The 16495-nt window shown below is 43.5% G+C and overlaps 1 protein-coding gene across 1 annotated transcript in view; it reads left to right on the top strand.

Annotated features, from left to right (window-relative positions):
- TRPM1 (transient receptor potential cation channel subfamily M member 1) overlaps nt 1-16495 on the top strand; it is a 215835-nt gene that overhangs the window by 34628 nt on the left and 164712 nt on the right. Inside the window, 1 exon segment of the mRNA XM_030576838.1 lies at nt 7806-7894. Coding sequence (XP_030432698.1) covers nt 7806-7894 — 89 coding nt within the window.

Below are 16495 nucleotides of genomic sequence, written 5' to 3'. Positions count from 1 at the left end.
TAACTGTTTAGTGAGTTCCTCAGACAGGTCTTTTAAAATGCTTGGATCCACGTTATGCAGACTTCCTGATTTTAAAATGTCTAAACTTTAGTAGCTGATGTTACTACTGTAATGAAAAGTATTTCATCAGGATATGATAGCCCAACATATCTGTTTTTTCCCAAATACAGAACAGAAATATATATTGAACTCTGCCTTTTCTGCATTATTATTGACAATTCTATCATTTTCATGTAGTGCTGAACAAGTACCTTTGTTAGGATTCTTTTTGTTACCAATATACTTAAAGGCTCTCCTTCTGATTATCCTTCACCCTGTTGGCCATATATTTCTCCATGTATCTTTTTTCTTCCCCTATCAATTTTCCACAGTTCTTATCTTCTGATTTATATTCATTACTATTAACTTCTCCTTTCTTTCATTTGTTATAATTATTATTATAGCTGTCTTTTGCTTTTCAAAGTCAATGGGAATTTTGCCATTGTGCTTCACCACATGGGTTTTTTTCAAATGAAGTGGCTGTTCTATAGTTTGTAATTTGTTTTATCTAATTGTATTTGTAGCATTCTGTATTATTTATTAATCATTTGTACTGTGGTAGTTCCTAGAAGCTGTAGATCAAGGCCCCACTGTGCTATCTAATGCACGCAAAAGAAATATGAAAAACAGTCTTTGCCCCAAAGAACTTTCAGTCTTGCATATGAGAGACTACTAATGGTTACAATGTAGAGCTTTCCAACCCTGGGGATAGTTAAGCACTGGAATAGGCTTCCCAGGGAGGTTGTGGCATCCCAGTCATTGGAGGATTTTAAGAATAGGTTAGACAAACTCCTGCCAGGCAGTGTTGCCAACTTAGCAACTTGTCACTAGATTTAGTGACTTTTTGGTTTCCCTAGTGAGAAAATAAGTTTCAAAGTGACAAGAGACAAATCTAGCGACTTTCACTGCCGATTACAGTGACATTCAGAGAAAGAAGTCGCCAATGTCTAGTCACAAAATCATTCACAAGCTGCTCAGTAGTGTTAATAAAATCCATTCCATGCTCTTCTTACTACATTCTGTTGCACACCAAGTCAATGTCATTACATCTCAGTTTAGCATGTCCTTGGAAGGTATCACATTCCAGGGTTTCTTGGGCTGAGATCACTATAATCTGCAGGCGAGGAAAAAAAGTTTGTGGAGGCTAATTAAATATTTTGCTCAAGCCAGGTGCACTTTGGAGAGAGCAGTACATTAGCCAGGGCTTGTTTTTACCCAAATGTGTTCTTTCTCGCTGCTCTGTAGTAGATAGTGCACCCGGTGATTCAGGAAAAGGTGGCTAATGAAGTGGGCTGGGCGGGGAAGGCAGGTTAGCCAGCGAGGAGAGCCACGTGGATGGAAGGTGGGGTGGGATGAGATAGGACCATGTGCCCCAATGGGGCGGGGAAGGGGGGACACCGTGCCTCCAGGAATGAAGCTCTTACCACAGGATCAAAGGTAGAGCTTGCTTGATTTCAGTTCTCCTTTACTTCCCCTCACTTGGCCTCGGGCTACCTGCCCAGCTGTTTTCAGAAATGAAACCCTTGAAGGGGCGGGGGAAAGGGTCCAGCTAGTGGATTTTTGGTTTTAAATCTACTTTCTTGGCTCCCTGCAGTGCCAAGCTCAGGTCCGGTGAATGCCTTCGTCTCCCTGGCTCTCTGGGCTCTCCCTTTCACTAACATGCTGGCTCAAATGCAGGTTGGCAAGAAAGGGAGGCTCAGCTGAAATTAACCAACACTAGCCAATCTGGGCTGCAGTGTACAAAGCGCCCTTCCCAGTGAGCAGAGGGCTGCAGTTTCCTTCCCAGTGAGCAGATGGCACCCTCCTGAAGATGACAGTGTACTGTTGTAGTTGCTTCTGGTGTTCAACAGAATTATAAGACGAAGATGGAATGCATATATTATTAACACTATTGAGCTGCTTGTGAATGACTTTGTGACTATACTCGCCCGGGGGGGGGGGTGTATATATGTAATTCTCTGTGAAATTTTTGTTCGGTGACATTTTGACTCCTTTTGAGTGCTTAAACAGCTATATCTAGCGACTTTTCAGGGTTTGTCTGGTGACTTCCTGCTATGTGGAGTTGGCAACACTGCTGCCAGGGATGGTCTAGGTATACTTGGTCCTGCTTCAGAGCAGGGGGATGGATGACATAATCTCCTGAGCTCCCTTCCAGCCATACATTTCTAATTTTGACTCCTCAGGAGTCCTCACAACCAATCGCAACATTTAGTTTTTGAAAAAAATTGAACTTCAACGGTTCCATTTTTCCAAAACACAAAATTTCAGAATTTCTTCTTTTTCTCTCTTCCCAGAAAATTTGGAAATATCAAATTATTGTTCTCAATCAGGCCACCACCTCTTTCAAAACATCAGAATTTCCTATGGACTGGAAAATTTGAGTTTTAACTCGCTATAGTTATATCAAACAAATTACAGTGGGGAGGAAGGACAAGGTAATGTGAAATAACAATATTTAATAGAATTGGTGTTTTTTTTTAATTTGAGTGGAAACTTTTTCATGAAAAAATTCAAACCTGCTGCTGTTTGTGGGATTTTTTTTATTACCTGGTTGAAAGTATTCAAAAATATGAAGCGTTGGTGAAAATATTTTCACCAAACAGCTTCACCAACTTTTGCCCAGCTCTACTGTGCTGCGCAGTGGGTAGAAGTGGCAGCACTCCAACCACCTCAGATTCTCATCTGTAAAATGGAGGTGATCATTCCACAGGGACAACTGAGTAGTTTGTGTTTATTGATCGGTATAAAAATAGTAACGTTCACCAGTCTACACAAGCCTCCAATACCTGGAGCTTTAGCAGTTCCAAAACAGTACAGCCTGTTTTAATCTCTTGTAGTAACAGGTTTGCCAAATGTACCTCCATTTATCATCAGTCATAATCTAAGCAACCCACTCCAAAATGTTAATATATTGTTACCCCTGAGCATTACTTTCTTTTTAACATTAGAATCAGCATAGTTTAATATTAATGTTCTCTTTGCTATTTACATAACACTATATTTTAGAAGCAAACAGTTTTATTTTAACATTGGTCTGCTACAAATCAAAGTACTTTCCCCCTCCTTTCGTTATTGCCACTATCAGCATCCCATATCTTGCCTACCAAGTGCTCTTCTTTTGCCCCACTTTTTGTCAAAGCCTTCCAGCACTAGTATCAGGCCAACACTAGTCCCTTGCTGTCCACACCTTTCCTGTCTCTTTGCATTTGTATAACACTTCGCTCTTTTTACCCATAGGTATCAAAACTCTTTACAAAGGATGTCAGTTGTATTATCCCCATTTTACAAGTGGGGAAACTGAGGCACAATGAAGTGGCAGAGCCAGTACTAGAATCCAGGACTCCTGAGTCCACTTCTAATGCTCTCTCACTAGATAACATTGCCTCATTTTTTTCCTCAGCAGTCTTGTATAACTGAACTAGTGTCTGATCTTACACAAATTAAGTCAGTAGGAGTTTTGTGAGTGCTAGCAAGATTAGGCAAAACTCCTATTAACTTCAGTGGGGGCAGAATCAAATCTTTAGCCTGTAAGTGTGTCAGGGTTTTTGAGTTTGATTCCACACTGATGCATATATTAGTTTTACACTGATGTAACTCCACTGACCTCAGTGGATTTGCTGCTGCTTTACACTTATGTTAAAATGGAGCCAAGCCAAAAGTGTGGTGCATACATATAGCACGGCAGAAATAACAGCGTATATAGCAGCAAAATCTTTTTATAAAAAAACTGCTTTGTGTGAATCAATTAATAGTAAAAGAACATTGGCATTATGTTTAGGAAAAATTATGGAAACGTGTTTTTTATTTGTGAGTATGTTAATATTTAGGAGAAACAGTTGAGGCCAACAAGCCCAAAATGTAACTTTAAATATCCCATATTTCTTCTCTTTACTGATCATGATAGCAGAATAAGAGATAAGATCCATTGGGTCCTCAGAATGAAAGCAGCAGAAAGGTTAGAAGTATGTCTCCAATGCAGAACATCTCTACGATAAAATTAAAAAAACAAAGGCCAGGACTGTGTGTGCACATACATAAAGGTTGTGTAATTCTTTTTGCTCCGTGCTTGTGAGCAGGCATGGAAGAATCTGACTGCCTGAATCCCCGAGAGGGCAGGATTCTTGTATTTTTCAGTACCCTGCTGCTCACGAGAATGCCTCAGATGTGTAGAACAGAAGGACAGCAGAGCTATGCATTGTGAATTGATTAATATTTTAAAAGTCTAGGTAGTGATTAGAAGGAAAGGAATGGGCCATCAGTTACGTGTCATTTTTTTATTTAGTATGAGCTGACTAATAGCGCTATATGGGCCAGATCCAACCCGAGTGAAGTCAGTGAAAAGGTAACTTCAGTGGGATCTGGATCAGGACGTATATCATCACTTCCTCACCGGCCAACTAGGCAACGTTAAGTATTCTGAAACAGCCTAATTCTCATTCTGCTAAAACTGTTGGGTAACGTAGCTCATAGAATAATTAGGAATCAACACTAGCTGCTTAATTGTCCTCCTGGATTAGAGTAGTTTTTTACTGCCTGTTTGTTCTTTCCTGCAAATTTGACAGTGTGTGTGTGTGGGAGTTATTAGCCCTGTGAAAAACAAAATGAAGTGATAATGACCAAGTAGATGTCACTTGAAGGACTAGTGAAATGTCAGTTTATCATGCTGCAGAGCTTAGGGTAGGTCTACACTTAAAACGCTGCAGCAGCATAGCTTCACCAGTGCAGCCGAGCCACTGTAGCGCTTCAGTGAAGATGCTCCTACGCCAATGGTAGAGCTTCTCCTGGCTGCATAGTTAATCCACCACCATAAGGGGCAGTAGCTATGTGTTCGGGAGAAGCCCTCCCGTCGACACAGTGCTGTCTACGCCGGTGGTTAGGTCAGTATAACTGCATCGCTTAGGCATGTGGATTTTTCAGATCCCTAAGCGACGTAGTGTCACCTACATACATTTATAGTATAGATCTGGCCTTAGTGTGGTGTTTCCTTTACTTGGAATGAACTAGGTGGATGAGACATTTATACTATTAAGCAGTACATGTTGACTTTTTAAAGGCACAAAATTACAGAAGTTTTATGGTCAAGAGTATTATGTACTCTATGTATGAACGCATAGTTTCTGTATTATATGGCTGTTCCCTTCACAATTCTTTCATTTTCACCACCACCCAATCAGTTATAAAAGCCAACCTTTTCAAGTCAAAGAAATGAATATTTCATGACATTGTTTTTTCTTAACTCTGACCCCCCAGATTAATACTTTTCTTTGACCAGAAACCTCAAAATGAATACACAACTCAAACCCCTTTTTAAAAAAGAAATATACATTACATGGCCCAGATCCTCAGCTGATGTAGATGCATGCACTGACTTCAGTGCAGCTGTGCCCTCTTACACAAACTGAGGATCTGGTTCAATATGTTCAAATTAATAACGTATGATGTGTGCTTTTAAACATTTGACTTTATGATGAATTATGATAGGCAGGTATATTGTTGTCATTTGGCAACCTTATTCACTTCTTGAGAAATCTTTATTTTTTTGTTTTGTCCAGCTAAATGAAGACATGTCACTGCATTATTTTAAAGGTGTAAGTGATGCTGTCCAATCTAATAATGGCTAATGTAGAGTCATGCCTCATTTAAAGCATGGCTGACCAGATACACATATTAGCGACACATTCACATACTTCAACTCCAAATATCCTCCATGTGACGGATTGGACCCCCCTTTTGGGTGCCACCTGATATGCTGGGGTCCCACTGACCCGCCCGTTCTACCAGCCTGGGCTTCCTCACCCTGTCCTTGCTGTCCCAGGCCCTCAAGCCTTCTCTAGCACACACACAGGTAAGGCTCCACCCAGCTGCAGACACAGACTGAAATCAGCAATGTGTGGAAGGATTCTGCTCGGCAATTTACCCAGCACTCATATGCACACCTCCTTTGGGGTGTAAACCCAAAATTATATTGTCTTGAGCTGTATAGAGAGATCTGTGCAGCACAAGCTCATAAAAATCGATCCCTCCCTCAATGTGGAGGGAGATATGCACCACTCTTTGCGTGTGCCCTCCATATGAATTGCACAAACTAGTTTATAGAAAACAAAGACAAGTTTATTAACTACAAAGGATGGATTTTAAGTGATTGTAAGGGATAAAAATAGATCAAAGCAGATTACTGAGCAAATAAAACAAAACATGCAGACTAGGTGTAAAACATTAAAGAAAGTGGCTACAAATAATAATTTCTCACCCTGAATTTTTTTTTGTGCAGGTTGCAGAGTTTCTTGAAGGTAAACTGCACTGCTTGCAGCTTAAATCTCCAGGTATACTCTTCAAAGGCTGACCTTTCTCAGCCTGGGTCCCAGTCCTTCTCCCTCAATCAATTTTAGGTGTTTACAGCAGTCATCATGGGCGGGGATTCAATGAAGAACCAGATTAACTCATTCTCCAGCCTTAAATAGAATTTACTTATGATGGGAATCTTTTGTTTCCCAGTCTGGCCCCTCACCCCTCTTAGGGCTTGTCTAAACTGGCACTTTACAGTACTGCAACTTTCTCACTCAGGAGTGTGAAAAAACACACCCCTGAGCACTGCAAGTTTCAGCGCTGTAAAGTGCCAGTGTAGATAGTGTGCCAGTGCTGGTAGCTACTCCCTGGAGGTGTTTTTTTTATAGCACTGGGTGAGCTCTCTCCCAGTGCTCTGCCACGAACACACAAGACATGTTAAAGTGCTGCTGCAGCAGCACTTTAACGTTGCCAGTGAAAACGTGCCCTTAATGGAAAACACTGAAAGTCCAAGATAGGGGCTAGTACCAGGTGACACAATCGTCTGACCCTGTAGTGTCAAAACAGCAACCCAGGAAGCTTCTCAGGAAGGCAGGAGACTAGTATCTTCAGAGTCTTATTGTTCTTCCTAATGGTCCATTCAGGCTGATTGCCTACTATCCAGTGGGTGTTTCCCAGATGCAAACACTTCTGCAATTGATACAGAGCTTATATTCCTAACGTCAGATACAACAGTGATACATGCATACAAGCTGGATAATCACATTCAGTAAATCATAACCTTTCCAATGATATCTCATATGACCCATCTTTCATGCAATATATCTGTTATGCCATATTCATATTAAAATATTTGTATGAAGAATATGAGGGGCAACGTCACACTCCACATATGTCTAGCCATAGCTTCACCCCAGTTGTGCCTAGAAAATGCTTAAAAGGCTGAGCAAGTTGAGGTCTTGCTTAATAATAAAACTTGTACCACTTTAACTAGGTCTAGAAATATAACCTTCCCAGTCTGGATTAAGTTATATCAGTATAAGGTACCTTTATACCAGTATATTTTTTCCTGTATAGGAAAGGGAATTAATTATCTGGAAAGACCTTGACAAGCTCTACATTTTATCCTTTCATTTGCCTTTGAAAACTGCCTATTCAATGACAAGGTTTTCAGCTCTGCTGTTAAAGAATTTTATTGTGCTTTACTAGGTTGCTAGGTTCTCACTTCTTTTCACTGGTTAAAAAACAGTGAACCAGATCCCTGATGTGTTCTGGACGCCCGCAACTCTCATTATTCTTGCTCCCACTGTCAGCAGAACCTGTCAGGATTTGTCCGTCCCCTTGTTCTTTTGTAATTTTACTTGATTCTAAATGACACAGCTAACAAGATGGATTGACGTGCATTGATCTTCAGGTTAATACAAATATACATTGGCCCATTCCTGTATCATGCTACCATTGTTTAATATTCTCCTCTTTAGATGACTGCTGCCAACTGGGGAGTGTTATCAGCCTGACCCACTCTGCTGTCACTAACTCTTCATACAAAAGGCTAGCTGGTGAATGGAAAGTGAGTAACATTTTGTATGACTCTACTGTACATCGGCTAATACAGAAAACTTCAGCACAACTGCATGCTCATTATTTTAGACTTAAAAGGCTGAAGACTAAACCATTTGATCTTTTTAATCAAAGCTAAGGTTTTAGAGGCCCTTTGCCATATCGCTTTCATGATTACCCATGACACAGCACTGTCACCTTGGGCAACCAGCAAGTCTCTTTAATAGGAATAAAACCTGTAGTAGCCATTAGCAGCAGGGAGGCTTAGTCAAGGGAATTAGGAATTAGCCTTATTCTAATACCAAGAGCAGACATTTGTACCTACCCTTGCAGTGTAGCAGAGCTAAAAAAAAAACCCTCCAGGAGTTGAGAGATGGGAATAGTTTGATTTTTTTTTTTTTACACCAAACACTATCTGCATACATGTAGAACTAACATATCCAAAGGCTATGTTGCTTTCCCTATGTCTGAAAAGGTAGGTTTTCTTTTTCTTTTTCTTTTTTTAAACTAGGCAAGAGTTTAAAGCTAAATGAACTGGGGGCTTTTGGAATGGGGAATATGTGACATTATCTGTCCAAAAAAACCCAAAAAACGTATGACTATGGGGCTTTGGCAAACTGGCATGCTGTAAGGGTTCACCTTGCCCGTTGCTCTGCCAGTTTGAGGAAAGCGGTATCTCTCATTATCCCTTCCCTGGTTGCTTATGTGCAAAGTGTGCAGTGTTATGTGCAAAGTGTGCAACCCTCTCAGTGTTAGATTTCTGGCATGTTGTCACCATTCTGAATGTTGGAATTCAGGTTTAACTTGTTCAAGAAGGACTTTAGCTGTTCTCTGAATGCATAACTTCAAATTGATATTTGGAGTACATTTTACCTAAATCAGGAGACATCAGATCCACGTGTATCTTCAATTGAGTATATTTATTATTAATCATCCATCCAATGTTCATGAATTATTAGATCTAAGCTATTAGTTGAATGAAGAATGTTTTAAGAGAAGCATCGGCTCAAACAAATTACTTTTGCTATGTATCTGACCCATCAAAGTTCAGGTTCCTTTAGTATCTCCCATGCTTTCTACACCTGATTGTTTCACCAGGCACTTTCATTTCCCGCAGAGAGATGCTGTATTAAATTTTGGTTTTAATCAAAATGTACTGAATGTTGTCAGTAGGATTTTTAAAAATATTAATGATAAAGATGGTTTTCGTTTTTGAAAGTTCTGTCTGCAGTTCTGTTACTGGAGGTGGAGGTTCTAAAATTAATCATATCTGCAACATTTAAAACCAAAGGGAGGCTTTCATAGTGTGAAATAAAGCCATTTCCCCATGAATTACAGAATAGACGAAGCAAATAAAGAACTCTGCAGTTTTATGTCCGCATTGGGACTGATCTTGCTTTTAATCCAGCCCCAGAACTGCAGTGAGAATGCAGAGGTGTAGAGAAAAATCTAAGACCCATTACAATGGCATTGTGCACACAATAGACTAATACTGCTCAGATCAAATGAAGACTTGAGTCAATATTTCTTCCACATTTCTGCCTAATTTACAGGGAGATGTATCATACTATACATCTTTTTGAAAACCAGAACTCCCCTTTGACACAAGTGGTGAAATGTGGCCCACAGTATTTATCTGACAGTCAGTGGTTCCTAACCTTTATTGGTTTATGTACCACTTCTTACAAATTTGTTATGAAGTGAATAGATGGAACAGCAAGGTCACGTAACACCAGTGATGCATGTACCACAGTTTGGGAACCCCTGCAGAGTACACAAAATCTGCACGTTTCCTTATGATCCATTGTGATACCACAAACCTGAGTCCGATTCAAAACACACACACACACACACACACACACACACACACACACACACACACACACACACACACACACACAAAATGTTGTAGTGAGGAGTATAACTATCCGCAAGCTATCTATCGGCATGTACCCCTGCCAATGAAGTAAAACACACACACGCTTTGTTGATGTACTTGAAAAGACACTTTGACCTGGGGATGTCCACACTGCAGCTAGGAGCAGTGGTTCCCAGAACAGATAGATAGATCTGCACTAGCTCAGCTCGAGCTAGTATGCTAAAATAGCACTGTGGATATTGCAGTACTAGCAGTGGCTCAGGCTCAGGAACGGCTCCAGGCACCAGCATTCCACGCTGGTGCTTGGGACGGCAATCTGCAAGGGGCGGCAGTGCCTGTTGTTTTGCCCCCAAGCAGTGCGCCGAATTGCCGCCACGGACGGCAGGGGCAGTCTGTGTGCCCTTAAGGCGGCCCATGAGTTTCCGCGGTGGTGGCAATTCGGCAGCAGCTTCTATATTTAGCTGTCCGCAGCGGCTTCAGCTAAACATAGAAGCTGCCGCCGAATTGCCACCACCGCGGAAACACGCCAGCCACCTTAAGGGCACACGGACTGCCGCCGCCCTCCGCAGTGGCAATTCGGTGCGCTGCTTGGGGCGGCGAAAACTATAGAGCCGGCCCTGCTCAGGCTAGCTGCCCAATCTCAGACCAGTGTCCTTAGCTTGGACCCAGGGCATTGAGAGGGCTTGGACTTAGCAGCTAGCCTGAGCTGAGCTGAGGCTGCTTATGAAGAAAGAAGAGGAGAGAATTAAAACGGGAGAGAAAAAAATATATTGAAATTAGGACAAAGAAAGAAATAGGTGGCTGATGGAGACAGATGGAGTGAATGAGTGGGTGTAGGAGAGAGAAAGAAATGGATGAAAGGAATAAGCAAGAGAAGACTCATAACTTTTAAATGAGTGGATTTTTCTAATTTGTGCCCCTGTATTTTGTAGTACTTCCTTAAAGTCCTCCTCGATCTCATTTAGTCTGAAGCAAAGGAATGGAATTCTGAACACTTACTTTACATTAGTTCTGCTGGCTACTCTGGATTCTGGTGTCAAATAATTGGAGCAAAAGACAGAAAATCTCTAATTTGCCAGAATGCAGACACGCTCTTCTAGCAGGCCCCAACCCCCTGTTCTTACATAGATTTTTCTCTTAGAAAATCTCTGTTCAGGCCCCAGCAGTAGCAGCTGGGCTCCACTTCTCCCATAGCAGAGGCGTTGGTGGCAGTACAAAGATTAGGTAGGGAGGCAAAGAATCATCTCCATGTTCCCCCCATAAATCCAGTCTTATGCTTAGTGGTTTGATACCAGGAAGTGCGGTGACATTGTTTCCCAAGTTTCAGAGTGGTAGACATGTTAGTCTGTCTCAGCAAAAACAACGAGAGGTCATTGTGGCACCTTAGAGACTAACAAATTTATCTGGGCATAAGCTGATGAAGTGGGTTCCAGCCCATGAAAGCTTATGCCCAAATAAATTTGTTAGTCTCTAAAGTGCAACTAGGACTCCTTGTCGTTATTTTTTCACTGGTCTCTCAGAATCTATTGGAAAAGACTATAGCAGCAATCCTAATAAAACTCCACTTTGCAAACTAAAGAACATATTTTTAAGGATAAGTATCTTGAATGTCATTTCACCTTGACTTCACTTGTCAAGGGAGACAAAAGCATTCGCATTTATTTGGACTAAAATATCTATAATTGTTTTTATTCCAGATTAAATTGTATCCACAAATTTGAAATTTTCAGTTTTCTGCATGTGGTCACTGACTATGCGAACAGTGAAATCGGGTTGAATTATGGGCCAGATGCATAGTATGTTCTGGCTGCTTTGCACTGTTCGGGTGATACGAAGCAGCTATACACCTGGTGTAACAAGCCAGTCAAGCTGAGTCTGCAGAACAGCCCAAAGCAGCCAGAAGGTACCAGTGAATCTAGTTCATAATTTCTATCTCCCTATTAAAGCAAGATTACTTCCAAAAATGCTAGTAAGAAAATAGAAAAGCCTAATGCTGTCAAACTGTCAGTCCTATGTATTTAATTCTGTGCAGTGCTGTCTGGCTGCATCGTCATCAGCCACGTGAAAAATATACATGACTATAAACACTGCATCCAGCTCTTTCTCTCCCTGTCTGCTTCTTAAGTTCTCTATGGCTGTAGTTATCTACTTCCTCTGCAGCTTCTAAAGACGAAGCTCCTCAAAGCTCTTTCCTACCCTGCTACTTTTGGTTATTTTTGCCATAAAAATATTTCTCTATATCTGAGGCACACTTTTCTGAGAGCAACAGCAGTTTGAAAAACTGACATCCTTCTCCCTATCCTGTTCCCCTGACTTAAACACAGTCACCTGTGTGAGAAAAGGTTCCATCTCCCTGGGACATGTGAATGTCTAAAGGCTTGTCCACACATGGAATTATTCCTGCTCAACTCCATATACAGATGCTCTTATGCTAGAATAAGAGCATCTCTTTCCTATGGGGTTAAATTAAACAGGAACAGGGCACACTTATTCTGGAATAAGAGTGTCCACACACTACTCCTAGGGGAATTCTGCGCCACTACACATGCAGAGAATGTATGTCCCCTGCAGAAAAATGACTTTCTGATGAGGAAGCAAAGGGAAGCCACAAGAGCGGTCATGTGACCCTCCCCAGCAGTATGTTTCAGGTGCCCAGGGCAGCAAGCAGAGAGGTAAATCACTGTGAAGCAGGGGATGGGAGTGGGGAAGAGCTGGCTGGTGGCTCCTACCCTGCACTGGGCTCAACTGCTAGTCCCAGCTGGTCGGGGGAGGACAGGACTTCCTCTTTCCCTACACCACTTCTGGGACCTGGTTAGACCCACCCCCAGATTCCTCCCTCAGCTGCAGGAAGCTCCACAAACTGTCCCTGCTACTTCATACACCCATCACTCCTCAGCTGAGGGATCCCTGTACAGGGACCTGCTCCCCCATCTGCCCAACCCCCTCGTACCCAGACCCTCCTGCTTACCCCCCTTAAATTCCAAATATTTTACTGCAGTTGTAATATATCTAGAAGTGTTCATTGTGAATAGTGAGATCACAACTCACAACATTTACATTGCAAGCTAGGTTGATGCAATGGGTCCATAAGGCTATTATTATGTATTTGCACTATAGTAACACCTATGAGCCCAAGTCATAAACCCTATTGCACTAGGTGCTCCACAAACCTCTGCTGCACAGAATAAAGAGTTCCTACCTCCAAGGGAGCGTTCAATCAAAGTAAAGTTAAATTATGTAGAAATGAGGTTACACTGTAAATTAAATCCAGGTTCATTTTGTCACGTTTATAAAATAGTCGTATTTTGTACTTCCTTTAGGCTCCTATACTGTATGAGGAGTACATCTGCTCCCTTTAAGGTCAACAGCAAAACTCCCATTAGGATATATTTATCAGGAATTTTCTTTCTTTTGTGAAACAGTGCAGCAACAGCATCGCACTTCACAGGAAGTCTGATCCTGCAGAGTCTAGGCAAGCAAAACCCACATTGACTTTGTTGAGGGTGAAAGTCAACCCAGTCCAGAGGGCCAGCACCAAGGTCTAGTGCACACATCAGTTCTCTCAGATGTGCCTTGTGCTGGCTTTCTGAAGAGGGACACATTTCACTCAGGGAGTTTTACCTACATAAGGCCTGCAGGATCATGCCCAGTAAGCAGTATTAGAAATTTCCCCCAACCATCTGGTAGCAAAAAGCAAATTGGAGGAACTGCATTTGTGTGCATTAAAATCTCTTCTGCTGTTCAAGATATTTTCCTCTTATGTTGAGTGAATGAGAGACACTAGCAGAAGAAATCTTAGAAATCATTCATTATGCACAAATTTACTTCAAAAGCCATGTTTTCTCTAATCAAATATTTACCAAAGACATTTTTCCCCATTGCATTTGTTTCTTTTAGAGAGGTTTCTTGAGAGGAAAATATTCCTCTGTCGATTGATTAGAAAGTATTTATTTATCAACATACACCAGCTGGGTACATGCCTTTTTACTGGTGCAGCTTCTATGTATGCCATTACTGAGCCAGTGAGCTAGAAACATGAAGTTATTTCTCTTTAAAAATGTAAGCTCTGATGCAGAATAGTTTTGAAACTTGCACAAGCAGAGAGTCTGATGGTAACATAAAGAGACAGTGTCTCCCCTATGCAAAGACCCTGCTAGTCTAGCACTGCCCCCATCCCCCTTTACAGTAGGGGCTCTTCAAACATTTGCGGCATTGGCAGTTATCATTTATATGCACTTCAGAAATAGTTTGGGGTTTAAAAAAATTGAAATTATGCCCAGCTCAATCTCTGAAGGCTAATGGGGGTTTAAAAGCGTAACTGAGGGCATTGTTATTTGCAGACAAGGGGCTTGCACGAGTGGAGCTGAGGTGATGTGACCTGCTGCATCTTAGTCACTCGTGGAAAAACAGGGGGAAACAAAATTACTTTCCTTTTCCTCCTCCTATCAAAATTTGCTCTGCATCTTTCTGTCAGGAGGGAAGATTCCTTCATCTTCCCACTAGAGGAAAATGCATTACACTGCCCAATACTTAGCCTTTGTGCTGAAGTATAGAATTTGGCTCTAAATCAGAAGTGGGCAAACTACAGCTCACAGGCCACATCTGGCCCGCAGGACCGTTCTGCCTGGCCCCTGAGCTCCTGGCCAGGGAGGCTAACCCCCAGCCCCAACCCCACTGTCCCCACTTCTCCACAGCCTCAGTGCGCTGTGCCGCCAGCGCTCTGGCCTACCGCTTCTGCCAGGCAGCATGGGCAGCGGGGCAGGCTCCAGCCAGGTGGTGGAGCTGTGAGCTCTTGCTGCTCTGTGCATCATAGTAAGGAAGCAGGGAGGTTGCATAAGGGGCAGGAGGTCCCAGGGGTCAGTCAGGGAGCAGGGGGCGGTTGGATGGGGCAGAGGTTCTGAGGGAGGGTTAGGGGACAGGGAACAGGGGGGTGGATAGGTGTGGGAATCCCGGGGGGTGGAGTTAAGGGGCAGGGGTGTGGATAGGGGATGGGGCAGTCGGGACAGGAAGCAGAGGGGGTTGAATAGGGGGTGGTTAGGAGTGAAGGAGGGTGGTTAGGAGGGCAGTCAGGGGACAGGGAGCAAGGGGAGGTTGGATGGGGCGGAGGTTCCAGGGGAGGGTCGGGGATGGGGAACGAGGGGTTGGATAGGTGTGGAAATCCCAGAGAGGGGCTGTCAGGGGAAGGGGTATGGATAGGAGATGGGGCAGTCGGGACAGGAAGCAGAGGGGGTTGAATAGGGGGTGGTTAGGAGTGAAGGAGGGTGGTTAGGAGGGCAGTCAGGGGACAGGGAGCAAGGGGAGGTTGGATGGGGCGGAGGTTCCAGGGGAGGGTCGGGGATGGGGAACGAGGGGTTGGATAGGTGTGGAAATCCCAGAGAGGGGCTGTCAGGGGAAGGGGTATGGATAGGAGATGGGGCAGTCGGGACAGGAAGCAGAGGGGGTTGAATAGGGGGTGGTTAGGAGTGAAGGAGGGTGGTTAGGAGGGCAGTCAGGGGACAGGGAGAAGGGGGGTTAGATAGAAGGTGGGGTCCTGGGGAGTGGTCAGGGGCAGGGATCCCAGGAGGGGGTGGTCAGGGTCAAGGAGCAGTCAGGGGGTGGGAAGTGGGAGAGGGCAGATAGGGGGCGGGAGACAGGCTGTTTGGGGAGGCCCCAGGACCGGCGCTAGGGGTTTTAGCGCCCTAGGCGTACGGCAATTTCGCCGCCCTCCGCCCTGGTCCCATGGCTCCAGTGGAGCTGCCGCAGTGGTGCCTGCGGGAGGTCCACCGGAGCCGCAGGAGCAGCCGACCGTCTGCAGGCACGACTGCGGCAGCTCCACTGGAGCCGCGGGAGCAGCCGACCGTCCGCAGGCATCACTGCGGCAGCTCCACTGGAGCCGTCTGCCGCCCCGTCCAGCAAAATGCTGCCCACCAATAATCCTGGCGCCCTAGGCGATTGCCTAGGCCGCCTAAATGGAAGCACCGGCCCTAGGAGGCCCCGACCTTCCCTACCCGGCCCTCCATACAGTTTTGCAATGCCGATGTGGCCCTCAGGCCAAAAAGTTTGCCAATCCCTGCTCTAAATGGAAAGTCAGTGAAAGTCATTGAGGCAATGTGCTTCACTCATGCCCTTAGGCAAATTTTTGACAGCCAAAATGCTAATTCCTAGACATCATAAGAGGCTGTGAGCTGTAATATCACTACACTGATTTACTGGGTTTCATGGACATATTCAGTACAATTTAAGGATTTATTTAAAAACCAGTTTCTTTCTGACCCCACTTGAATTTCCATTCAGTGGAGCAGGAGTACACCAACACATCTGCAATGTGGGGAGGGGTGGGCCATTTCAACAGAGCTGAGTTTTACACTCTCAGTTCTTCCACAAGCAAGTAGGTAACTGTAGTCCTAGCTGAAGGGCTGGGGGAAGATTAGTTTACTTCAGTGGACTTACTAGGACCAATTTATGTCATGGACTAATCCGAATGTGATCCTATTACAGCAAGGTCAGGTGGGATTGTATTAGTTTTTGATTGCCTCAGTTTGTTCGTTTAACTTTTTCCATTTTGTGTATTTTTAAGCATTTCTTGTCATTACCAGTGCCCCTCTGAGACTTCCCAGTTAGCAAAGAGATTGGGAGCCTGAGTCAGTCAAACAAAATGTTTGTAGATGGTAATTGGGAGAGTGGCTCTGATTAGAAGGGGGTCATATCTCTCATTGAATATCACTCATTGAAATCCAGAGAGTAGCAAACAAA

Source organism: Gopherus evgoodei, chromosome 10 (genome assembly GCF_007399415.2).
Source record: "Gopherus evgoodei ecotype Sinaloan lineage chromosome 10, rGopEvg1_v1.p, whole genome shotgun sequence".
Classification (NCBI taxonomy): Eukaryota; Metazoa; Chordata; order Testudines; family Testudinidae; genus Gopherus; species Gopherus evgoodei.
The sequence above is the reverse complement of the archived record's forward strand: the minus strand, read 5'-3'. Positions and strand labels throughout refer to the sequence as shown.